The sequence below is a fragment of the Anas acuta genome, chromosome 5 (genome assembly GCF_963932015.1).
Source record: "Anas acuta chromosome 5, bAnaAcu1.1, whole genome shotgun sequence".
NCBI classification, from domain to species: Eukaryota; Metazoa; Chordata; class Aves; order Anseriformes; family Anatidae; genus Anas; species Anas acuta.
Genome location: NC_088983.1, coordinates 4070773 through 4097053, shown reverse-complemented (window position 1 = coordinate 4097053; position 26281 = coordinate 4070773). Strand labels below are relative to the sequence as shown.

Sequence of the window (26281 nt, the reverse complement as noted above, 5' to 3'; positions counted from 1 at the left end):
GCAGAGTCTGAGCTTGCCAAGGACCTGAGTCAGGTACTTGGGTTACCAGTCTGCACTGAAGTGTGCACTGCCACGTTATCGTTGATGTTGTTATCTGAGCTAGTGAGATTAAAGTCCAGGCTGTAGTGCAGTCAGACTTCCTAAATTCAGTATCCGCCCCCACATGAGTAGAAATAAACTCAACAAATGCTCCAGCCTAGGTGTTCCATTGTTTCAATACATATTCTTCAGGTTCTGGTATGCAGTATGAAAGAATGATTTTTGGTTGGAAGGACAACACTCCCAAACCATTTTTTTTTTTCCCAAAACCTGTGGTTCAAGATGTCTACAGTGATGATATCATGAGGTAGAACTGTGGAATGCCCTCAAATTCCAATGATTCAGGAAAAAAAAAGGGGAGTAACAAAATGCACCAAACACTCAGGACTGCGTTGGACTGAACTCTGTGGGCAGAGTCTACAGATACAAAGTCCTGTAGCTCTGTTGTTTTATCAGATCTTTTTTATACCAGTGGGGAATCCGGCAGCAGTCAATAAACTCCAGACTGATCTTTTATCCAGTACCTAACGGGGTAGTGGTATAGGAACAATAATAAAGTAAATCCATTACCTCCTACAGAAAGGGGTAATGGCTTTCAACTAAAAGTGGGTAGATTTAGGCTAGATATAAGGAAGAAATTCTTCACTATGAGGGTGATGAGGCCCTGGCGCAGGCTGCCCCGAGGAGCTGTGGCTGCCCCATCCCTGGCAGTGCCCAAGGCCAGGCTGGATGGGGCTGAGGGCAGATGGAGTTAGATAGGCTGTAAGGTCCCTTCCAGCCCAAACCAGCCTGGGAGTCTGTGATTATTTTATAGCAAATTAGTAATTTTAGAGTTCTTCTTGATGTTTAAAGTTTCTGGACCTCTGCTCTCCCCCCTGGCAGTTCACACAGGGAGCTGTGTGGTGGCGTTTCTCTGACAGCCGCACCTCGTGAGGCACAGAGCCAGCCTGCAGTGATGCAAGACCGAGCGCTGCTGCGGGAAGCAGCTCTGCCTCCTGCCCGAACGGTCTTTAATCCACTCATCGCTGTCTTCTCTCACTGTAATCGTGTTTAAATAAAAGTGTACCGCCTGTTTACTGTAACACAGCCCGGAGACGCCGCATTTTCACGCTGTTTGCAAGGTATGGCCGTCATCCAGCACTGACCATACCCAGCACTCAGCAGTTTCCTGTCTGGCACTCATCTTTCCTCATCTGCCAACCTGCATTTTGGCGGCGCCACCAAGCGGCTGCTTTCCTCATTAACACTTTTGACGTTTTAATTTCGCAGGTTTTTGTAAACAAGCGCAGCACGAGCTGCCGGGCACCTGAGGAGGACCTCGAACAGGAGCCACCCCAGCAAACCTGGGGTCGCTGTGGCACGAAGGACAGGAGGAAAAGGGAGATTAGGGCTGGTGTGCACTAGGTTAGAATAAACGTGGAGGATGTGTGATGGACTAGGGATACATTTTTTAAGTGTTTTGGTTAGGCGAGCCTTGAAACATCTGAAAATTCCTGCAGTGCTTGGGAGTCTCACACAGATCTTTATTCTTGCCCTGACAAAACTCAGCAGGATCCAAGATTTGGCCTCGTTTTTTATGGCTGACACCCAGCGGCCCGCCCCTCACGCAGCGAGGCGTTCCTGCACCGCGGGACCCGCTGACGGGACCCGCTGCGCCCCGCCGCCCCCTCAGCCCCCTCAGGCCGCCGCCATCTTACAGCGGAGCGCGGCAACCCCTCACCGCCTCCCCTCCCAGCCAAGCCCCGCCCCCTCGCCTCCACACAACCAATGAGCACCAAGCACAGCTCGGGCGGCGACCAATAAACACCCGGATCCACGAGTTGGGTTCCGCCCATCGGCTGGCCGTTGGGGGCTGACCAATGAGAGCGCGCGGATGGGCCGGGGCTGGCCAATGAGCGACGGGAGGTGAGATTTGAAAGTGAGCGGGGAGGACGCGGGGAGAGGGGCGCTGAGGCCGGGCAGGTACGGGCGGAACGGGGGCTGAGGGGGGCGGCTCTGAGGGGGTTTGGGGGGCTCTGAGGTGGCTTTGGGGTTTCTGAGAGGATTTTGGGGGCTCTGAGGGACTTTGGGGGGCTCTCCCAGGAGGTTTCCCTCCCTGTCTCCTCCACAAGTCATCCTTGTGCTTCTTCAGCTGTAATTTAGCTCGCGTGTATTAACTGTTTCCGAGTCTTTCCCTTTATATAAAGATTTCCCTTTATATAAAGCTCTGTCCCTTCCTGCTATTAATCTCGCCTTGCCTTTATGCCGATTTAAATCTTAATTATCCTTCAAATCCTGCTTGGGCAAGGTGCTACTCCAAAAATAAATAAATAAATAAAAATCCGGGGGTGGTACTTTTGTATTACAAATAAGGGGAAGTTCTTTATCCCTGCTTCCATAATGTTTAATGTTTCAGGTAAATTCCTCCGCAGGGCTACTTACTTGAAAGTAGTTTACTTGCTCTTGGTGCTTATTCATGGCAGAAAGGCTTAGGTGGACGTGTGCTACAGGAGCTAGAAAAATGCTGTTTAAGATAGAAGGTAAAGTGTTAAAATGCTTATTAAAATCTAAAACAAATGCAGCTTGCTGTAAGCTTGTCTGTGCATAGCACCACCTATGCTGTGGTTATAGGCATATTGACTTTTACCAAGGTACCGAATTAAACATTATGCGTGCAATCTAGGTGTATTGCTGTGTATAGAGCACATAAAGGAGCCCCAGGCACAGGGAACTTGTCCCACAAGTTGTTGGAGATCTGGGGACTCCAAGGTTTAGGCAGAAGCTTTGTCAGCTGATCATCAAACATTTGGACAACAGCTCCTCCTCTGCTCCTCTTTCTTTGCCCAGTGATTGCAGAGACCCAACCTGTAAACTACTTCCAAAAAACTAAAGGAAGAGGTGAGAAAAAACAATCATTTTGATTTTAATAAAGCCCATCCCTGGGAGAGATGAACTCCCTAAGATAAGAAGCCTGCTAGCTGTCACAATTCTGAGAAGAAATCCAACAGTAAATAGGGTGACAGTGGAGAGACGGCTTTTGGAGCTTATGGGGGTGGCACACCTAATATTAGCTCAGAAGTGGGGAGTTGGAAACAATCGCAGAGTTTCGCGAGGAAGAAATGCTCTTTTAGTTGGATAAACTTCTTAGCCAGACCTCTCAATTTCTTATATATTAATTTAAACACCACAGAGGATGAGTGTAGAGGCTTGATGTTAGCTGCTGCTTTTAGGAACGATTTTCTTTCAGGAAGCACGAGAGATCTGCTTCTTCTAGGAGGCAGATAGTAGCAATATACTGCCACCAACCTTTCTTAATGGTTTTCCATAACACCACAGGAACAACTAACAAGATCAGTCCCAAGATGATTATTGGAGAAGCTCAGGGTTTAACCTTCCTTAAACACGTACCTGTAAAGCGGGATAAATGTGACCCATGAGCTACAGTAGTTAGTCTGATCATTTGCAATCATTATTAATTATCTGGCATCTTTAATGAATCTCTGAAGGTTGGAACATAAAATGAAAGATGAGATGTAAGATGCTTGATATTAATCAGGTGGCATCGATGTGTACCAGCTCTTCCAAGATTGTGTGGAAGAGATTCAGCTTCTGATCTGAGTACTTTAAACCAGGTTCTGCTTTTATTCCCATTTGATCATTTATTCTTCCCCTCGCCATTTTGCTCTCCTGCTCCGCTAAGCTTATTGGGAGAAAAAACTAAAATATACCCATTTACATTTCTGACTCATACATAGCCTCCAGTATCTATTCCAAGCCCTTCCAGATGGCTGGGGAAGTGCTGTTGGTGCTGTGCAAGTTACTCGGTACGTGAGTACTGCCATGAAGTTGGGCACAAGGGGCTGCCACTGCCAGCTCCAGAATGCAGACTTTGTTTTCCCTCTTAGGGCAGTTCAGATTCTCTCCATGCTTTTTCACGAGGTATATATAATTTAAAAGCACGCTGTTTGTTTCTGCTTATTTTGGTATTCTGTTTTTTCTGACATCAAGGTTTTCAGTTAGGTCTCTGGTGTTCAGTTTTGGCTTGAGATACTGGTAGCAAATAGTATTTTTTGACTAAGAAATCCTGTATAGCCATGGTCAAGGCTGATCTTTTCTGTCCAGGTCACTAACTATTTCTTTTGTTTGGCCAAAGCTCTTTGTCTTGAAGTTGAGAACCTCTGTACTGACCTTTGTTAGTTATTTAGCTTAGCTGTATCACCCTTCTTACCCTAAAATTGCTTTCTTTAAGATGAGGTTTCTAAAGCACCCTGGTTGAAGGAGCAGGCAGAGTAAGAGCAATTACAAGAACTGAGCCTGACCTCTCCAGGAAGCGTGAAAACCCTCAGCAAAAAGGTTTTGGGTGGGAGGCAGGCTTTGGAGCTTTTTGTGTCCCTGCTAGCACAGCATGTACAGACCAGCTGATGTTTTCATCAGGTCTTCCTCAGGTTAAAAAAGTAGGGAGAAATCCTGCTTGAAATAAACGCTATTGTGTTACAGTTGCATCCTGGAAACTCTGTGAGGAAGCAGAGCCAAGTACTCTGATGCATGACAAAAATGCCTCGCCATCAGATAGGGTATAATCTAAACGCTCAGTGGCAGTGTTGCTTCCAAGTATTGTCCTGCAGCCTTGTCATTTACTTGATGGTCTCCTTAACATGAAAAACATCTGTGTTGGGAACAGACTAGCCGGCCAGTCCCCGGCGGTGACAAAGCCTTCCCTGCTAATTTTGTCAGATTTGCTGACAGCTTGGTAAACAAACGAGCCCCTCGAATGCATAAAGCAAATAACTAGGAGTCATGCTGAAATCACTATTTGTGTTGTCTCTGGTACACAACAAAAATGAAGAACCCAGGGCTTTCTTTGTTCATAACATGTAAACCCTAATAAAAAGGGCAAAACAAACAGTTACAGCTTTTTTCCCTAATCATTATGATTTCTTTTTTGTCCAAGATAACCAAGATGGCTGCTACATCCCAGTTCGCCGGTCGATACAAAAAGGATTTGAGTACAGAAACCATCAGAACAAAAGTTGCTCGCAGAAAATCCATGCTTCAGAAGGAGAACAGACACAAGTTGTTTGAAAAGGGCAGGCAGTTTGGATTGGCAGATGTCAATGTGCAGTTATCGAAAGACAGAGGAGTCTCTCAACGGAACGAGACAAGTGAGATGCGCTCTAAAGAGAACAGCAGTGTGAAACAGAGTACGTAAAGCCTAGTTTTAAAGCTTTTTAAAAATTGTTAAAAGTGTCTTTAAGTGAGTTTCGTGATGTTATCCCAGGAACCAAACTGAGGTTCACATCTTAATGTGAAGGAAACGATTTAAAAACAAATGACTGCCAGTTCTTCTAACTGTCAAGCAAATGGTCTGAATACAGCTTTACCTTCCTTTATGGCTCCAGTGGTATGAATTAGCTTTTACTGTGATTTGTCTGCAGCAGACAAAGAAGAAATGCATTTGTCTATTAATATTCAATGAGAAGTCTCTTAATGATTGCTCTGTTCAAGAAGTGAATAAACCTGATCTATAATCTCATCTACATATTACTGGTATCTGTCATGTGCTTAAAGTATGCTTAGCAATGGGTAATGCATATTCTAATTTTATTTCTCAAGTTGCTAGTTGCTTTTTGGGAATGGCTAAAACAATGCAGGTAACTTAAGTTTTTAGCAAGGTGATAGATCACATATAAGTCTTCGACTGAAAATTGTAGGCATGTGCTTCAGAGTCTTCTACTTGCTGGCCTAGTATGTTCCTCTTGTAACTTGGAAAAAAGAAATTTGCAGTTTTCCAACATATTTTCTGATTTTTCTTGGCTGAAAAATTTCTGTGATGCCGTGTAATATTCCTGTCTTCATCTTTGCTTCAGAACAACCTGCAGATGCAGCCTCCAAGAGGATCGATGAGCGCAAGGTAATGCTTCAGCGCTATAAAGAAGAAAAGGAACTGCGAAAACTAAAAGAGCAAAGAGAGAAAGCAAAAAAGGGTGTGTTTAAAGTTGGGTTGTATAGACCTACTGCACCTGGATTTCTTTCTCTCATACCTGAAGATCCTGTGACAGTGAAGCCAAGGGAGAAGGTAATAAGAGTAATATTAATTATCTAAATTAAGTTTATGTACTGTACAGTATTACAGTTTCTGTTTATATACAAGGCTATGCATGTTATGTGAATTAAACCTTTTATAATATAAATTCTTTATAAATATTTTATAATAAGGAACAATAGGGGAGCATTTTCCTTCTTTTTGTAAACAAAGCAGGAAATAATATAAATGATGTGTTAATTTTTGGTTTTGCCTGTGTTCTCAGTTCAGAAATTACAGCAGTTCATCTGCAAATGAAATAGCCAAGTTATTTTAGAACTGGTGACTGGTATTTAGTCCATCTGACTAAGTTTCTCAAATCACAAACTTGATCCATTTTGACTTAAGTGCACAGACATGTTGCTTCTTATCCTTAAGCTTCTTGCTCACTCTAGCAGTGATGGCAGAGGGAGGAAGGAGTTATTAACTCTTCGTTTCCTTGTGAATGTTTCCAGGCAGCTCCTGCTTTCTCTGAGAGGATTACTCGGTCAAAGGCCAAGAACCAAGCAGAAAAAGCTGTGATACCAACAACATCTAAGCCTCCTACGGTTTGTCTCTTATATAAAACTTAAGTGAATCTTGCAGAAAATGATGTAATTATCCTTTAGACCATAACTCAGAATTGTATTCTGATGTGGAGTGCTGTCTCCAAGCAGGTTTTCCCAAGGAGAATGACAAATTAGGTCAGAAAGCTGGTAGCCTTTTTTTGTTTTGTTTTTGAGCTGTTTTGAGCACTGTGTTGAACTGAACTACAGAGAATTTGATTAGGTCGGTACAAACCAAAGGGAAGTGTACTGATCTTCCAGATCCCTTTTTCCATATGACATATTGATTGGTGTTTGGTCCATCTGACTTTTTCAAATCACAAACTTGATCCATTTTGACTCTCGAGTGCACAGGCACTTAAATAGTCAGCAAGGAATGCAAATAAGAGTGGAGACATTAATGAGTTAAATACTTTTTGGCTTGGAGAACCAGTGAATCTCTCATGAATACAGAAAATGTGCAATGAATGCAGATTATAAAAAGTCAATTCTTTTCCTACATCACATTCTAGCTTAAAAAAGTTGAAGGTAACCCAGCAAATCAACTACGTTGTTAAAACTTGTCACAAGTTTTGTATATTTTTCTTCTCTGAGTGAGAAAGAACATTTGTTTTTAAAATTCAACCTAAAAATATTCTTGCCTGTTATGCCACCTTATTTATCTACTTGTTAAAGATGAGAGATTGAGTTACCGATCAGCCCCATTAGTCTGACATGATGGAGTCTGCACAGTGACAGATCTGGTGCACAAAGCTGTTGAAATCCTAGTTATTTTTGCTAATTTGGCATCTTAATTTCATAAAGACGAAATGATATTCATGTTTTTAAATCTGTAGAGTACTTCATCTCATGTTTTTAAATTCAGCAATAGTGGTCTTGCATACATTGTTTTCAACAAGCTGGACATGAAGCTGTTTGTTTCATTAAGGGGAAGAATCTTATACGTAAGGGTTTTTGCCTTATGTTTTCCATACTATGGTCAGCAATAAAAATGAGTAAAACCAGTGGCTAAAATTGAATCACAGAATCACAGAATTTCACAGAATTTCTAGGTTGGAAGAGACCTCAAGATCATCGAGTCCAACCTCTGACCTAACACTAACAGTCCCCACTAAACCATATCCCTAAGCTCTACATCTAAACGTCTTTTGAAGACTTCCAGGGATGGTGACTCCACCACCTCCCTGGGCAGCCCGTTCCAGTGCCTAACAACCCTTTCAGTAAAGAAATTCTTCCTAACATCTAACCTAAAACTCCCCTGGCGTAACTTTAGCCCATTCCCCCTCGTCCTGTCACCAGGCACATGGGAGAACAGACCAACCCCCACCTCGCTACAGCCTCCTTTAATGTACTTATACAGAGCAATAAGGTCACCCCTGAGCCTCCTCTTCTCTAGGCTGAACAAGCCCAGCTCCTACAGCCGCTCCTCATAGGACTTGCTCTCCAGGCCCCTCACCAGCTTCGTCGCCCTTCTTTGGACCCGCTCAAGCACCTCGATGTCCTTCTTGTAGCGAGGGGCCCAAAACTGAACACAGTTTTGGGCCCCTCGCTACATATACATATACAGCTATATGTTGAAAGACAACATATAGCAGTTGAGCAGATTTCCATTTAATTTCCATTTAATTTTAAGGCCTAAAACCCTTATAAATGGAGGTATGTGTTGTTGAGATGCAATTACTGCAGGCATCAGTCATGATTAATCTTTACTGCTCAAAGTTGGAATCACTTCAGTGTTGGCACGCTTTACTGTGAATCTTGGCAGTCTCTTTTGATATTACTTGTACAAAAAAGTAGTTTGAGGAATTTCACCTGCAGTAATCTGTAAAAAGCTATAATTTGAATCTAGCAGTCTTGTCTTATGCAACTTGAATGCATTTGGAAGATTTCCAGTCATAACTGTGTGAAGGGAGAATGGAGTTAATACTGAATCTTTCAGAAAAGCGGCTTTGAAATCACATAAATCACATAATACAAACTAACTTGGGGCAGTAATTAGCACCTACTTTCAAAGTAAACTAAACAGTTTCTTAAATCTTCTTCATTCTTTTTCTGAATTCCTAATTAGATGGATAACATGTCAACACATGTCTAAAATGAGCTATTTTAGTTATCTTTAACTTCTTTACTCTTTAAAGCTGTTTGTACCAATTGCTTGGCCATTTGTTTTACTGGAGGCTAGGATAGAAAGATGAGGAAAGTTGGGCTACTTCATTTCTGGAAATCCAGTGCTTCATAAAATGCAATCTTCTTTTGCAGGTCCGTGCCAACGGGCATAGCGTGCGCCCTACACAAGCAGCAGGATGCAAACAGAAGAGTACAGACAAAATGGCTGAAAAAGGGAAAGGTAGGAAAGTAAAAACACTTCCTACATCTGAATCTGCAAGGGCACTGCCGTTTTATTCTTCTGAGTCGATTGTCATGTTATGGGAGTGAGGAGAGGAACATCTTTGGGAGAGATCCACAGTTCAGTTTTGGATGCAGGGAACAAGGAAGTTTTTAGGATGACCATTCATACCAACTACAGCAAGGGCAGCTGCTGACAGACTATTGAGCATGTGGCTCTAGGTATTGCATGCAATTGTTGCCTCTGTAGGCTGGGGAAATGAAGTGCAGGATACTTAATGCAGTTCTGGTTACTAATTATTCAGCCTAGCGAAGGGAAAAGAAAAAGAACAGTAAGAATTGTATGACTGCTCGCTGCCTCCGCAGCTGGACATGTGCAGAGCTTCCTGTTTGTCTAGTTATAAGTACAGTCTTATGTTTTCATATTTTACAACAGTCCCTTCTGTATCTGTCTAGTTGTTGGACTCTCTATGTGATTTAGCATACTTTTATGGAGAAAAGTGTAAAAGAGAAAATTGCCACGTTTGTTTAAGCAAATAGAATACCTTTGATTATGAATTCTTTCTGGTTGCACAGTGATGTCTGTGCCTTAAGTTGATAATGCTAAGTCATGTAGAATACTTATGTTAACACATGATATTCCATAATTCAGGGTGAAATGAATTTCGTATTGCTAAAGTAATTAAATCAGCAAGCAGCAGATGTCTGCTTAAATAAATTTCATACCTTCAGTGAATATTGAGAAAATCTATTATCAGTGTTTGGTATAACAATTGAAACATTTAATTTTTGAAAAATTATCATCTACTAGACTCAATAATGCTTTTTCTTGAAGCAAGAGTATGTATTACATATTACATGTATTTAAACAGTATGAAAATGTTAAGGAAGTGAACATTTGGATAAATCAGATGTTATAGTTATTTATCTAGTAATTTTTTTCCAGCTTGTCAAGCAGTAATTATGTGGCAAGTAGAATGACATTTAAAAATAAAAATAAAAGAAATATCATTAACAACAACCAAGTGGGGATACTAGATTTCAGGCAGATACAGAAAGGCAAAGAATGAAATAAAGAGCTTGTTAATGTTTTTGTGGAAGAGAATGATATTTTTGAAGGAAATAAGGGTATTAGAAACAGTACTAAGACACAGATGACAATTACAAAGATGTGTAATATAGTGTATGAATCTGAGTCCTATTTAATAAACATAATTTGGGCATGACTCAAATTAAAGAATACTTTATTAAATTCACACCCTAGAATACTTCCATGTAATGACCAGAGCATCATAAGGGAAATGTTGAATTTGTCTGATAGCACTGAATATTGAGAAGGAATTCTTAAGCTTTGTATGTAGCATCATTTAGCACACTGGTACATTGATGTTATCTGGGTCCTATTGTGCAACAAAAACCATCTTCTGTCAAGATTCTTGATGCCAAGGCTAAGCTGAGCTGTCCATGTTTAGCTCTGTTTTCATGGAACAGACAAAAAAACACCCCTCCTGATGATTCTGGCAAACTAATGCAACTGAGAATTGCTGGTACAACTTTGATTTTTACAAAACTGAGGCTTTGACTTACATTGCTTGAATACAACTCCTTAGAAAGCTTATCTCTGGAATTAATATTTCTCAGTGTTGCAGACTGCAGTCCAGACAGCCCCAAATGTAAGAATCACCAGAGCAGCCGCCTCTGCAGCTAGGCAGGTGCTGAAAACTACTGCTACTGCTGGTAAGTGAGGTGCTAAATATAGTCTTGCTTGTCTAGCTGATATGTAAGTATTTGACAGAGTGAGTGTGTTGTAAAGAGATGTCCTGCCCAGTACTGTGTAAGTGAACACTAGAAACAACGCTTATGTTTATGCGCTGCTGCTAAACATATTGTCAAATGATATACTGGAGACAATTTTGTCTTTAGGATCTTGCTTATCTAGGACACTCTTTGCTGTAGAGATGCATATCAGCTTGTTCTGAACTGTCTTTGCTCACTATCCTGGTCTGTAGCTGTCTCTTTGGAAAAGATAGACTAAATCATGCCAAATTGTCATGTAAGAAAAGGATTAAATACACTATCACTTCAAATCTCATCTGGAACTCTATTGCAATATTGAAATCAAGATGTTGAAACTAACATTGGATGGTTTCCTGTAAAATCCATCAGTGTGGAGCATCAATATGCATATGGTAATTACAGACAGAGAACGAAAACAGAACTGGGAAAGATTTGCCAGTTTGGTGCATCACTGTTTAAGGACTTGTGATTAATAAGATCAGGAACAGATGCCTCTGGAAGAGCTGAGAGCCTATGTTCTTCAAGTCAGGCATCTTTCTTCATCCATGTTTGTTTACTAAACTAGAGGAAACTTTTAGCAATGTTATCTTGTCCTCAGGGTATTCTCCAAAATGTTTTGCAGCCTTCCATATATATGACAGAAGGCTGAAAGTACAGCTGCAATAGTGTTGGTTTCAATCTTCCTGTGGAAGTTGTAAATGAAAAATGAATTCAAAATCTGAACTCAAACTGTTTCAAGTGTTTCTTCAGCCTTTAAGGAAATGAAGTGAACTCTTTTAGTATATGAAAACGTCTGAAAACTAATGGCTTAATGAATCCATTTTCCTCTCCTGGTGATGCATCTCTTAATAGGCTGTTCAATCCTAGTTCAGGTTTTCTTTTGAATGAACTCTTGCAATTAGGCGTCTGCCCTCTAGCCACTTACTCGAGAAGCAAAACAATCTCTCTCTGTCTTTAACCACCAGACTTTTATGTCAATCTTCTGAAAAGATCAGTGAACAGTTGCCTTAATCAGATGCCTTTTGACCTTGTAGAGTTTCTCTCTCTCTAGATAACCAGTCACAGAGAAAGACTGCAAGTGTAGCAAAGCAGAAGAAGGTGACAGTCAAACCTGGTGTCGTGGAGGTAGGTCATTTAATATTTGAAATGGAAAAGCAGTAAAACTGATGTAAGAGTAACAAATGGGTAGTGAAACTGTTGCTTAAATGTGGTTGTACTTGGGCATATAGCTAATAGGAAGTTCACTAACAAACTAGATTTTGGGAAGAAGCTGTGAGTATTTATATTGTCTTATTTTTAAAACTTAAGACCAAATTTGATTTGCTTGTTTGGATGACCTGTTTACTAATCCTCAAGTTTTGGACCATGAATTTAAATTAGAGGTCTTACACAATATCTTAGATGTGATATTTCAACTGCTTAAATAATAATAAAAAAAAAGCCTGCTTAGTTTGCTGGTTTTATCTAGTGTCTGTAATTTTGTGCAAATTCATTGCTTTTTGTAACATACTCTGAATGTATCCTTTTGATACTCAAGTAATAATACAAGACTTTAGAAGCTGAGAATTAAATGCATTTTCAGGCTTTGAACCACTAAGAACGTATATGGAAATATTTTTCTGTGCAAGATTTATTGTAGTTAAAAGTAGTCGCTTTTGTTATAGCACTGACAAAGGGAACTGAACTTTTTTGTCTCAGCATAGAGAACACTTTGAATTTGTCATATCCCTCCAACCCAGGTTGCTAAACAATTTGCTTATGCATTCATGCCCTGACGGTCCTGTGCAAGAATCATCCATGTTTTCTCCTTCCTTACACTGTAATTCCCCTCTCACTCAGTGTCTCCCCCACACCTCCCATGCCCAGTCCTATTTCAGCAACTGCAGCTGTGCTCTAGGATTGTCTTAAAGCTGCTGCAGTCATGCACAAATACTGACAGGAGGTAAAAGGCACTTGCATCCTGGTTCATGTAAGTACTTCTTTGCAAGCAGGAGTTACTTTGTGCTGCCAGTTTGTAAACCCTTGCTGTAACCTCAGTCATCTTTTCACAAATCTCTTAAAATCTTAATTCAAAGCTTACATTCCAAGCAAAGGTATTTGAAGTATAACAAGATTTCCAGCAGATTGAAGATGTATATTTTCTTGAAAAAGAGTCTGAAGTCTTATGGCTGGTTTGAGCTAACAATATCTCAGTGTAGGTATTTCAGAAATGTGTTCTGTGTGATTGTCTAGTCACTCATCTCAGAGGAATGTGGACTCAACTTATTGATTAACTTTTTGTCCTCTTTGAACAACATTCTGTAGTCCTAACTGCACTTGTATTCTCTTTGTTTTGGACTGCATTCCTCAGCTATCAGCTTTTCTTTAGCTTGTTCTTCAGTCTTTGAATAATTACAGTTTATACACATATCCAACAGACCTAGTTGCATTTGGAGCCAGTAACTCAGCTCTTGAGGAGCTTATCACATTAAAGCATTTTTTTTTAGCACTGGGAGCAAGCATTTGTTAATTTTAATTACCACTCTGGTAGGCCAGGTGTTCTGCTACTCTAGCCCCTTCAGTGGATTGTTGCATTCCTTATGGTCAAGTGCTACCCTGCTGCAAAATGTTAAAAGCCAGTTGGGCCTATGGTGTAAGTCAGGACTTGTGTACATGCATGCTGCTGTAGAAAGCAAATTACCTGAAATTGTTCCTTTCCTGATGGCTTTCAAACAGGCATGTTATAATTCAGCCCATTCCTATACTCATGCTCATTGATTTGATAATATAGTGTTCACTTTGTTTATTTGTGCAGGTAATTCCTTCTGAAAATAAAGAGAATGAAAATGCTCAGCTGGATCCAGTGACGTGTTCAGCATTAGAACTTAAACAGGAACCGACCTCTGAAGAAAAGAACAACTCTGCTCCAGGGAGACCCAGAACGCGCTCCTTTGCACCTCAAAACTTTGTGTTTCAGCCACTAGATGGATTAACAACCTATAAAGTTACACCCATGACTCCTTCTAGAGCAAATGCCTTTTTGACACCTACCGCCTTCTGGGATTTTGAAAAATCTCCAGTGTAAGATCCTTATTTATAATGTCCTAAAATATAAATGGCCTTATAAATATAAGTGAAACTTTGTGGTGCTACAGGAAATACAATCTTTCTGTTGGGAGATTCCACATGTAACAAAGTGTTCTGATGCTGAAACACCTGGTCATGGTTGCTACTGTTGCTTAATCAAAAGTGGACATAATATAACAGGAAAGCAAACTATGTAATGCATAATCCTGCCTGTGCTTTAGAAGTAGAGCAGATCCATATATGAGGGACTGTGCCATAGATATCTATGCACAGATGTGTCTATTTTAATACTAGCAGCTCGTGTTGTCTGCCATTGAATGGAAGGTAGTCTTCCAAATTTTTCAGTCTTATGTGTTTGGCCATGTTGGAGGTCAGTTTCTCAATGTGTCTTAACTCTAAGCATTCCTCTTTTTTTGTTTTTGCTTCCAGTAATATAGCTGAAAAATCCAGTAAAACTAAATTTTCCTGGGAACAAGAGCCTGATTCAAAAAGTCAAATTTCACCTTTTTTAAAAGACCCTCAAGAGCAGCAAATCACTACAAGTCTGAAAGGAGAACAAGGTACAAAGTTCACATTTAGTTTATCATTTTAATGGTTCTTAGTTTTCACCAAATTCTGAATAAGTGCCTTTAACTTTTTTCAGCAAGAGACTCAGATGAGAAAACTTCCATTCAGCGATCAAATGAAACAATTCCTGTCTCTACAGACACGAGAGCACTTGAAACAAAGTCAGATGATATAACAGAGCAAGAGCATGATGTGCCCTACTTCAGGTTTGTGTCTTTTTGTTTTGCTTCACTGTTGTCCCTTCTGAGGTCCTTAACATGAGTAATACAACGTCTTCTAAACAGTTTACAGTGGTTGGTGTCTGTCACCAGCAACCTCAGTAGAAACTCACTCCTGTCTTTCCTCTTGTATTAGTGTAAGTAAAGAATATAAAATCGTGGAGGCTAATGCCTCCTAAGGAACACAAACTTGAAAGCAGTAAAACATAAATTGAATCTCAGCTAGTCAGCAAATTAAAGCAATCTAATGGGTTCTGCTCAAAGATTGCCTAGCTTCGGTGAAAGTGAAAAGATAATAATAAACGGTTATTCTTCAAGTGTTCTCCAAAAAATATTTTTCACTATTTATTTTTAGAAGCATTCTTCGGTCTGAGACAGAGAGGCTGATGTCTCAGTGCCTCCAGTGGGATGGAAAACTTGAGCTGGACATACCAGAGGATGGTAAGACTGAACTGTAGTAGGCACTGAGAGGGGTGTTATGGTAACCACAGTGACAGAAGAAACTTTGTGTACCTGAGTATATTTGCAAAGTAGCCTGGAGCCCATAGTGAGAGTTGTATTAGAGTTGTATCCGTCTCAAGACAAAAAGCCATGCTTCATCTCCTAATCTTAAAACTTACGTATTTGATATGGTAATAGTTGACACTGAAGTGCTTATCACAATAGCTTTTCTGTAAGTATATTTAAATGCATCAACTTTAAAACTTAGTTTTATTTAAGAATATGGTTAACTTGTAAGTCTTTTTTTTTCTGCCTTAAAGGCTTTGAGTTGGTAAAGTTTATTTGAAAGAAGCACACTTAGAGAAGTTCAGTGGATAGGTACGCTCCAGACTGTATTGCAGGTCTGAACAGTTCAAAATAGTTTAAAAAAAAAAAAAAAAGATTCCAAACTCTTCAAGTACTTACTTACCTCCACTGTGAAATGATGGGTTATTCCAAGTTATACTCACTTTTGTTTTCTGTTACCATCAGCTAAAGATCTCATTCGCACAACAGTTGGTCAGACAAGACTGCTGATAGCAGAAAGGTTTAAACAGTTTGAGGGACTGGTGGATAACTGTGAATTTAAACGGGGTGAAAAAGAAACAACATGCACAGACTTGGATGGATTTTGGGATATGATTTACTTTCAGGTATGTGCTTGCATGTTAATCTACTAGAATAAATAAGATGGGGGTAATTAACAAGCAATGGATTGGACCTATTCATCTGAAAATCCAAAATCAGTTTTCTTTCAGATATTAAAAAAAAAAGCAGGTCCTTGTTTAACACTTCTAAATAGTGAATAGGACCTGATGTTATATTATGGCTTTATAGACCTGTTCACCTTTTATCTTGTGGCTGTGGACCTTTTTTTCTGGAGTAAAGGCATGTAGCCAGATCTCATTCTGGTTTGGAGTGAGGAGTTGGTCAGGACCACAAGCTGGGAGCTATTCCTGGAACTCACCTGGAAGTAGTGGTTCTATTCTTTAGTATGCCAATAATGCAGAAACCACAACAACATTTTAGAGGAGAGCTGGGTGATAGAAAACCATCTCTCTAGTGTTTCTGCTGGTTTCAGAAGGAAGTATAACATTCTAAATGCTCAAAATGTCTCAGCTGTTTTTTGTATAGCAGCATTCACCAAAGGAACTTGTAATAAATCCATCTTTGCATTTAATTTAATGCTAGGGTCATAGTCATAGATCTTGAATTGCCTGAAGGAAGTAAATGGGTTTGACCTGCTTCTTGAACATCCGAGATACTGAGGAGAAAGTTTGTAGAACCAGTAATTTGAAAAAGGGTTTTCCTGTGCTTTTACAGTCTCTGGGGGCAATTTTCCCTGTGCATCCCCACCTTTTCCCATAGATAAACATGGAGTGACAGAGCTTCTGACTCTGCCCTACCTTGCATTCATTTTTTGCATCCTCTGCATTTTTGGGGATGATGTAAAGGACTTGTTCCTCCGGTGACAGACCTGCTATGGACAAGCCTTGTATTGGCCTTCCTAGCAAATAAGGCAAGTGTCTCCATTACAGAGCTGAAGGCAAACAAGGCTGCTGGATTGAGCACCAGTAAGGGAGAAGGTAATGCTGCAGAACTAGTTTGTCTGTAGCCACTGGATGTCACAAGTGCAGACTGCATCAGGAAGCTGTTCAAGACAGAAGCTTAAAAGGGCAAACAAGCTTGCATGAGGCATCTCCTAAACAATGGAAGACTCAAGCTGTAACAACCTGTGCAATGTGCTCTTTTGCATTCCTTAAATGTGAGCACTGTCACAGGTTGTAAACCAGCTCTTTGATTGTTCCCCAGAATCACAGAATGGTTGGGGTTGGGAGGGACCTCTGGAGGCCATCTGGTCCACCCTCCCTGCTTAAGCAGGGACACCCAGAGCAGGCTGCCCAGGATCCCATGTCCAAATGGCTTTTGAAGATCTCCAAGGAAGGAGACTCCACAGCTTCTCTGGGTAACCTGTGCCAGTGCTCGGTCACCCTCACTGTGAAAAAGTTTTTCCTGATGTCCAGAGGGAACCTTGTTTGTTCCAAACTGTGCCCATTGCATCTTGTCCTGGCACTGGGCACCGCTGAAAAGAGCCTGATTTCATCCTCTTTGCACCTTCCTTTCAAGTATTTAAAGAATGAGATTCCCCTGAGCCTTCTCTTCTCCAGGCTGGACAGTCCCAGCTCTCTTCTCCTCCTAGGAGACACACTCCACATCTTTGTGGACCTTACCTGGACTCTCTCCAGTATGCCCATGTCTCTTGCACTGGGAAGCCCTAAACTGGATGCAGTTCTCCAGGTGCAGCCTCACCAGTGCACAGCAGAGGGGAAGGATTGCCTCCCCCAGCCTGCTGGCAATTCCTTCCCTAATGCAGCCTCATGGTACACCCCAGGATTACCACTATATGTATTGGATCTTGCTGAATCATTCTATACCTCTGCTACTGACTTTAAACTAAAGAAATGAAACCTGGATCTCGTGTATGTTAGCATAACCATTCTGTCAGCTGCATGAGAACATTCCATACTTAGTGTTGGTTGGAGGTTTAGTTTGCTTCTATATTTAAAGCAAAATACCTAAATGCACAGTGCTTAAATAGTTATCTAACTTCGCTAAACATTTTTTTTGTAAATCTTGGTAAGTCTTGTGAATTAACCTTGGACTTCTGGGAATTTCCAATAGATTGAAGACGTTAATAAAAAGTTTGATAATCTGAAGATGCTTCAAGACAATGAGTGGCAACCACTTGATGTCCCGAGCAAAGAAATTGTCAAGGTATGAATAGAGCCTAAAGCGTGTCTCCTAAAGCATCAGGATGCAAGTGTGTTGAGGTCTTTAAAATAATTTGTAAGCTACTGCAATAATGAGTACTCTTCTTAAATGCAAGTTCCTTCTAAAGCCTTATTCATCTGTCGTCTTTATTTGAACGTTATCACCAACATCTATTCAGTAAAATTCCTCTCGAGGTACACCCTTTTTTCCTTATCTCCTGTATGCACTTACAGTTGGTGTTTGATATTAGTTGCCTCTTTTGGATGGTAAGATTAAAACTAAGAATTAACGACTTGAAGTCATTGGACTCTTTGCTAGTAAGTCTTACTAGGAAGACTTTGGAACAGAAACTACCTTTCAGATATAAAACCTCCTCTGAGCCACTGGTGTTGGCACTGACTTAACTGATAAGCTGCTACGGAGGAATTTGGCAGTGCCTCACAGTTTTAAGCACTGAGTGCTGAATTTTATCTGTGTCTTTAAAACAAGATCATGGGTAGTGTTAAACTACTAATTCTCCAAACATAAATGGATCTGACGCTATCCAAATTAAGTTATCGATTATTGCAAAATCAACTTCAAGCTATTTTATTGACTTTGGTTTAAAATCTGTACATGTTTCTAACTGAAGATCAAGAATCATATTCACGTCGTGTAAACTCTGTACAGTTCCTTGAGACTGCTCAACTAATCATAAAAAAAGATATGGTGGTTGATAAGAAACTCCAGATGCATGAAATCGGAGGAAATGTGGTCTGCGTGAACTGACTATAAATGTCAGAACCATATAGATGATGCAAGAAAAACTTGAAAAATTGAGTGCCAGGAGAGACTCCTCTGGTTGACAAGTGTCTGCCTTGCAGTTACTTTATTTCCCTGCCACTAGGAGTCCCTGTATCCCAGTGTTCTCAAAAACATTAACTAGAAAGACTAAAAAAAAAATTGTAAGAAAGTTACACGACATATTTCTGAACTGCAGGCTTGGCATGAAAAATACTTTAAATTATCATCAAAACCTGACTTTAACCCCCGAATGGCACTCAGTGGTATTCTGGAGATGAATGGAGATCCTGTGTCCTGCAATGCTGTTGCCTGCTGCTGTCTGTGTAGCTGGCAGCTGTGTAGATGTTCATATGCAGTTACCTCTGTCTTAAGCTTCCAAATGAGACCTTGACTTTCAATTTCAGAAAAAGACTGTTCCAAATGGGGTGTCGAAACCAAAGCTGGGAGCAGCTGGAAGAACTGCTGCCAGAAACAGACTTGCTGCTGTAAAAGCAGCTATGAGGGACAAAATGAGGAATGATGGAGCTGCTGATTGTACACATCAGAATAAGCTACCAGAGGTAGAAAAAGTGGTTTTTGAAGCAGGATTTTTCAGAATTGAAAGCCCTGTGAAAAACTTTCCAGGTAAGTGGAACATAATCGTGATTTCTGTGACCTGAAAAAAAATTAAGAGATTTGAATCAAGCTCACTAGGAAGGAATTATGGTACTTATACTGGATACAGTTCCTGTGCTGGGCACAATTCATATTTCAACTAATGGTTAGTTACATCAGGAAACCAAAGTAAACTGTTCTATATGATTGTACTGTTTTAAGCAATTATGGCAACATGGAATCCCTGCTTACACTCAGAGGTAAAAGCGGGTGGTTCATGTTTTTTTTGGGATGTTTAGCAATGGAGTCTTAATCTGAGCTTCAGACTTAGCTGGCAACCCATTCATCAAAGTCAGTGCAGGCTGGTGTCCTTTATTTGAAAGATGTGAATTGGAATTTTCATGTAGTAAATCTTTCACTACTGTCTTCAGAGCTGAAATACAATGTATCTGCGATCAGTATTCATGTTCAACAAAGTTGTAATATATTCCTGTCTGCTATAAAAGCAGTCTAACACTTTTCTTGAGCAGACAATCCAAATACAACCTTATTTTCAGCATCTATCTTACTTAAATCTGTGAAGCTAGTATTTTCAGTAAGCCTTGATTCTTTCAGAGCTGTTCTGCTTCTCCCATATTTATGGTTCATAAGACGACTGGATTTCCCACTTTAGGTAGATTTTCTCTTCACAAGACTAGCGGTCTTTTAGTACGTTTCCTGTTACTAGAGGAGACCTGAAAAGCTTTGAGCAACTCTGTTTGAACAATTAAAGAATTATATAAAAATCAACTATGAATCTGTCTTTTTAATTCTATCAGAATTACCTAATGTGGAATATTGAAATTAATGACAAAGTCTTTCACCATATGTACTTCTTAATAAGAACAGCAAATCTTGTTATTCCAGGTTTTGTGAAGGGATGGTAATTACCAAATTGATTAGTTGGAGTGAAGGTAGCTTTAACTTATAGACCTGCTCTCATCACCATTTTCAACTTCTGCTTGCAGCATATATAAGATCATAATATAACATTTTAGAACAACAATTAAGCATAAAAACTAGTGTGCTCCTGGCTAGAATCTTAACAGTTCCATCTTTTGGAAACTGCAGGGGTAATGAAACATGAAATGCTCTTTTTCAGACTTGCTTTCAAAGAAACCTCATAGATCTTCCCAGCATACTTCTGAAAATCTGGCGACTCCAAGATCATCCAGCAGAACTTCTCAGAGCAATTCTTCTCTTCTTTGTAACCCCGAGGATACAACTGCAAAACAAACAACACCAGCACTCAAAGGCTTCCACCCAGCACAGAATTTGAATATGCACCAATTTACTGCTGGAAAAACTCTCCCTAGTGGTTGTCTTGAACAAAGGTAGACATGTTGAGGCAGCTTTAACTTTGTATAAGTAATTTTCTAGTTTTAATTGGAAAAATGAATACTAAATGCTCATTAAGTGTTACCTTCCAATTTGGTAGGGATGAAGGTGTTGTGAAGTCCTTGTGTCTTTTCCTTCCCTCAAGCAAATGTGAAGAGCTTTTGTCCAAATGTAATTTCATTGCTGGGGCAGAAGTTTTATTTTGTGCCTAGAAAGTCTTATATAGCTGGCTAGTGCCAAACCAGTGAGCATAATTGCAGAACTAATTTTAAGATCAGTTGGGAAAGTAAAAATCTTTGAAAATGATTGAGAAGAATGAAAACATTCTTGTTTTTCTTTCAGCGTTTCCCTAGATGCAGAAGAACCCATTCCTGTTGCTGGCACAGTGGAGGAATCTAAGGTAAGTCATGCATCGTTCATGGCTGTGCTTTAAATAGTTCTCCACTATTAGCCAAAAATTAATAATACTCATGTGTAAAGTGGTACACATCTTAGAGTTTGATTATTAATGATCCATGTGTGTGAGGAGCTGCATGTTGCAATCAGTACTGCAAATTACTGCCTCCTGTCAGCAGTGGAGGCATAACATGATGCTTCAAGGCTGCTGTGCCAGCTCGAGTTACCTGAGAAGACCGACTGAGAGGAAACCCCCCTGGAGCTTCTCTGAGGACAGTTGGCTTCTGTGTTCAAAGCTTGTGCATTAGTTTCTCTGTTGTCCTGAGCTGAACTGCTGTCAGAAAATATCCTTCCCCTCAGGATAAGGGTGGCTTGCTGGTTTAATAGTCCTTTTTTAGTGGCTTTGGACACTTGGATGTCTGATCAAATATTCATCAAGATGTCTTTTGCATTCTTCAGACTGGTGCTTTTTCCTTCTCAGTGTAGACATCAGCAGGATCTGCTGCTGCTTTTGTATCTGGGTTCTCAGACTAGAAGTAACAGTATTAGTTAGCTCTCTGTCTTCATGTTGCCATAATAATTAGGCTGTTCCACTGTTTAAAGGTATAGCAAGAGCATTGTTAACAATACAATTATCAGTGCAGAAGTGGATGACCCGAGATGCCTGCAGACTCCTTTTTTGAGTGAGAAAAAAAAAAAAATCTTTAAACTGGAATGTAGCCCACATAATTTAGGCAATACTGGGCTACTCAGTGCAGGCCAGTGCTTTGGAGTTAGTCATTCTTCAGTACCACTCTTTGGAAATGTAGGATCTTAATTTTTATTTGATCTGTTGTTATAAATTGCTCAGTCCCAAAATAGGATTATAATCAAAGTTTACAATTTATTAAAAGAATAGAGGTAAGCAAACAGCACTGGGTGCGTCAGGAGTCTCTGCTCCACCTAGACGCATACCAGTTACATCCAGTAGCTGATTTTTATGCTCCTAGGCTAATACATATTCATTACTACTTTAAAAAAAAATGGGTTATTATAATTAGCTTCTGGGATCTAAACCCTCCTACTGGAGCATGCGCATCAGTCTCTGGGGGTCTTTCATGCTGAAGGCTCGTAGTCTTCCTCTCAGGTTTTTTTCTTGTCCTTCCCCTTTGTACTCCTTGGCAGCATGTCAAAAGCTTACACAGTGTCCCCTGCAAGTTTTGTCTTCTAGCCGTCCTTCAGCTTCTTTCTTTCTTCTCCTTAATCTCCTGGCCACCTGGCCAGATATCACGGGCTTGCTTAGTGTCCCATTCAGAAGCCGTAACAGTTACTAGTTATTAGCAGTTGTTCTGAAACCCCCAGACATCAGAGACTTCAAAGAAAGAACATACAAATACAAATAGCTCTCAATTGACACTTCACTTCTTGTTAAAGCATTCCTCACAGGCCATTCACAGGGACACTCCAGTCACATCTGTTAGGAATAAGAGTTCGGAATAACAAAAACAAATAGGCTCATGGATTTGAGGAATATTTCTGAAGATCTGATAAATGGACTATAATGAGGGGGAGACTGGGACACTGGGAGGAAAGGGAAGAAACCACATCTGTGGAAGAATTAAATTGCCAGTGCAGGACCCAGAAACAGACGGAACTGCTCTCTAGTGACACAAATTGTTAAAATATTCCTTTGCAAGGTACGAGAACTATATACATTAACCATTCTGTTTTTCTTAGACTTGTGGTTATACAAGGGTATGTAAGACAGAAGGTCACATTCATCATACCATGCGGCCCTAGCACTGACACGAATCAGATGAACATATATCACATGTGCATGGCTACAGCAGGCTTTATTCACACACATGCATGTACATATGCATCTGCATTTTTTTTTTTAAATCTTGGTTACAAATTTGCTCCTACCCCTTTTACTTCATCTTTTCCATGTCACCTGAGAAATTGCTTGTTAGTGATGCCACTGTGTAGGGAAACAATCTTTCACAATCAGTATTTCTGATAGGGTTTTCCTTCAGGTAAAGTCTCATTAGGGAACATCCTCAGAATGCTTTTGGCACTTTAAGTTCAAAATCTTTCTCTCATGTGGAAGAACTTCCTTCATGCCCTCTTTCAGATGATATCAAGTTTATGAGAAATAGTCCACGTGGAATATATCAGTGTTAAGCTGTCACCTTTGTTCTGCCTTTCTTTTGTACAGTGACTGGAATTCACACCCCACTCTCTCTCCTGATTTGTCTATAAAATCTATAGGTTAGAAGCATGGATTTGACTTAACACAGGTGTGCTGGTTTCTGTAAGCTCACATCCCTTAAATATCCTGGCTACTTTTTACCTTTGTGCTTTCTGCACCAAAAGCTGACAAACTGCCTTTTCCAGCAGACAAAACAGAAAATAAAGCTTCCCAGTGTCGTTGGAACTGCCTCATGTCCTACTAATTTCACTAAGGCTTTCTTTTTGGCTCCCTGGGAAGCAAATATAGCTGACATCTTAGACTCTCAGAGGATTAGGAACAGTTAATTCATGTTTTTCAGGTGCTGGAAAATTCTAACAGTGAGTTAAAAGTAATGGATGGCATGGAAGAGATGGAACTGTCAGCTCCAGAGCAACAGGGACAAGATATCGTCATGGGCAGCCCAGAGAAGGAGGGTACCTGCACAGAGACTAACTTAGCTCAGCATGGAGAACCAAAAATGCATCAGACAGGTGCGTATCTTAGTGCTGCTTAGTGTAGTCAATGTGGTCATGTTTAATCTCAAGTTTTGATGGTCTAAATATTATTCTTTGCAAGCACTGTCATTGTAGCTTGGTTAATCTAGGCATGCTCATAGCAAAACCTACATTGGCTAGTATGACTTATTCGTGCTTTGCATGTGAGCAAACAGTTCCCTGGTTTTTATTTGTAGTTTCCCCGTGATAAGCGAAGCAGAAAGCTGATATAAAAGGCTTGCAGTAAAAGCAAGTGCAGACCACTTAGTTTTTCCTTCGGTAAACACAGAAAAACAAACTTTTTTCAGCTTTAGCAGTATCAGACTAACCTTAAGAATATTTTTTTTCAGATGTTTTGTGTCGTGATTTGATATCTGTCGACAGAAGCCCCTTTGATACGGTAAGCTGACCCTTAAGGTTATTTGACTACAACAATCTGCCTGTTGCAATACTGTTAACCTTTGCTACAGAATCAGTTACTACATGGAATAAATTAAACCCTGGAAAATGATGTTATCGAGTCAGATCATGCAACTTATCCTAATAAATTCAGGCCACAGTTCCTGAATTGCTGTACTGGCTCGCACTCATTCCTTATTGCATATGTTGAGTGTAGGATGAATTGAGACATTTGTCATGGAAAGAATGATCTGATTTCATTAGATTGATCATTTGAATTTCTTGTGGATTTCCTTGTAAATATTTACTAATATAATGAACTGCCTGGCCTTTTCCTTCCAATTCCTTGCTGGAGTTCTCAACACTTATTCTATACCTTTTCTACAGCTTTATCTTACACGGCCAGAAGTAAAATTCACAGGGAAAAGCATTTGTACAAAACCTTCTAAATTGTTAAAAGAACTTGGCTGTACAGCTTCCTTGGTTTTGCATGGAAAAAATTCTCTCTAAAACATAGCTTACTGCTTTAAGTAATGAGTGTCTTCAAAATGTGGACCACCTATTCACTACTTACATTATGTCTGGAAATAAATTTGCAGAATTCCTTACTTCTTACACTGGTACTCACAGTGGTAAATTACCTTTTCAAAGCAATAGCCGCAGTTCAAAATACCACCTAAAAGCAAGCACATTGCAGTATTTTTACATCTACTAAATTGCTGTAGTTTTCAGGAAGGGTTTCAGATCTTCCTGGCAGATCTGTGCTTCACGTGTTCTGAACCTGTGATGTGTCTGCAGTATTGACTGAGATGCAAGAGAACCGTGTGCTTCTTCTGCCTTATCAAAAGCAATTTCTGCTCGTTTTTGTACTTTGATTGTGTGGCCTTCCAAGCAGGCAGGCACCTGACAGAAGTAAGCAGTTGCCTGTCAGTAATTACCATTGGTCTGCTGCTCTCACAGATGCCATGAGGGAGAAGAATTTGCTGTTAGCTTATCTTGTGTGTTCTTGCAGTGCTGGTTTGTAAAGCAGGTAACTGTGGCTCGGATGCTTACTTCACACTGATTTCTCTCGCAGCCGATGCTGGATGGTGAGCTGCTCTTCACGCCAGTCAAGAACAAAGCCCAGAAGTTTGCAGCAGCTGAAACGTTCAGTGACCTGATTGTATTTTCTCCTCTTCCTCCCTCTGGGGAAAAATGAGTGACTTGAGATGCAAAATGTGTAAGTTGCATAGAAGAAAAATCAGAGGATGTTTAGAATAGGCTGCAACCCATGAACTGTGTTTTGTGATATCAGTAGTATTTTATAATGGAACTTGTTAAAATATTTCGTAACTGTGTTATGGCGCAGTCATTGAACTATAAATATTGCTGTATAATACTAGGGGCGTTTGCTGGTTATTCCTGCTGTATCCAGTGACTGCATATTCTGACTCCAACCTGAAATACTTCTATTTTTTATATAATTTCATGTATTTCCTGCCTACTTCACATTGTCAAACTGTTCATCTCTAAGCTTTTGTCTTGACCTTTGTTACCTCATGAGTTCTTTCTACAGGAGATGGGATAAGGTTTGTGTAACAGATGCTTATGAGAGCAGCTGCACCTCTGCCCTGTTTGTGATGTGAGGGCACCTCTGAGGGGGAGACTCAACCTGTTACCCACCCCAAAGCACTGTTTTGTATTCAGTCAGTGTTATGAGGGTACTATTGTACCCTTTGGCTCCAGTATTCTGCGCACCAACTGTGCTTAATCAGCAGTTGGGACAAGGCTTGATTCATATTATTCTTTCCTGTGGAATTCTTCCTGGTGTTTAACAATCACTTGCTTTGTGACAGTAGAAATTAGAACAAGCATTTCAGGGTCAGATAGCATCTTTTCCTTGCAGTGTGTTAAGTAGGCATTGATTTTGTAGATACTCAGCAGAGAGCTGCGTCCTTAAGTACCTTCAAGCTAAACCCCATTCTCTCATCCCTTTTTCATGTAGAAAGTCTCTTAACCTTTCTTTGAACATCTGGCCTGTTAACATCAGCCTCCCACATCCTGTTCCTGATGCATTCTCTTACCTGAACTGATGTATTTGTGCACAAGGAGCGTGCCAGTTACTGCTATGCAAATATAAAATGTGTTTATATATA

At 40.2% G+C, this 26281-nt stretch overlaps 1 protein-coding gene across 2 annotated transcripts; it reads left to right on the top strand.

The window, feature by feature from the left end:
* Positions 1 to 1938: 1938 nt before the first annotated feature.
* Positions 1939 to 26281, top strand: DLGAP5 (DLG associated protein 5). 2 transcript variants are annotated; one of them, XM_068682334.1, is made up of 19 exons: positions 1939 to 2002; positions 4970 to 5219; positions 5898 to 6094; positions 6556 to 6648; positions 8905 to 8992; positions 10633 to 10728; positions 11840 to 11913; positions 13583 to 13848; positions 14284 to 14414; positions 14498 to 14627; positions 14995 to 15080; positions 15612 to 15772; positions 17802 to 17894; positions 19079 to 19298; positions 20410 to 20641; positions 20988 to 21045; positions 23573 to 23744; positions 24098 to 24147; positions 25222 to 26281. In XM_068682334.1, exons 2-19 carry the CDS (start codon positions 4979 to 4981, stop codon positions 25342 to 25344), a joined length of 2511 nt encoding a protein of 836 aa, XP_068538435.1. In that variant the 5' UTR covers positions 1939 to 2002; positions 4970 to 4978; the 3' UTR covers positions 25345 to 26281. The 2 variants fall into 2 exon arrangements, with proteins under 2 accessions (XP_068538435.1, XP_068538434.1); XM_068682333.1 differs by having other exon boundaries at positions 5886 to 6094.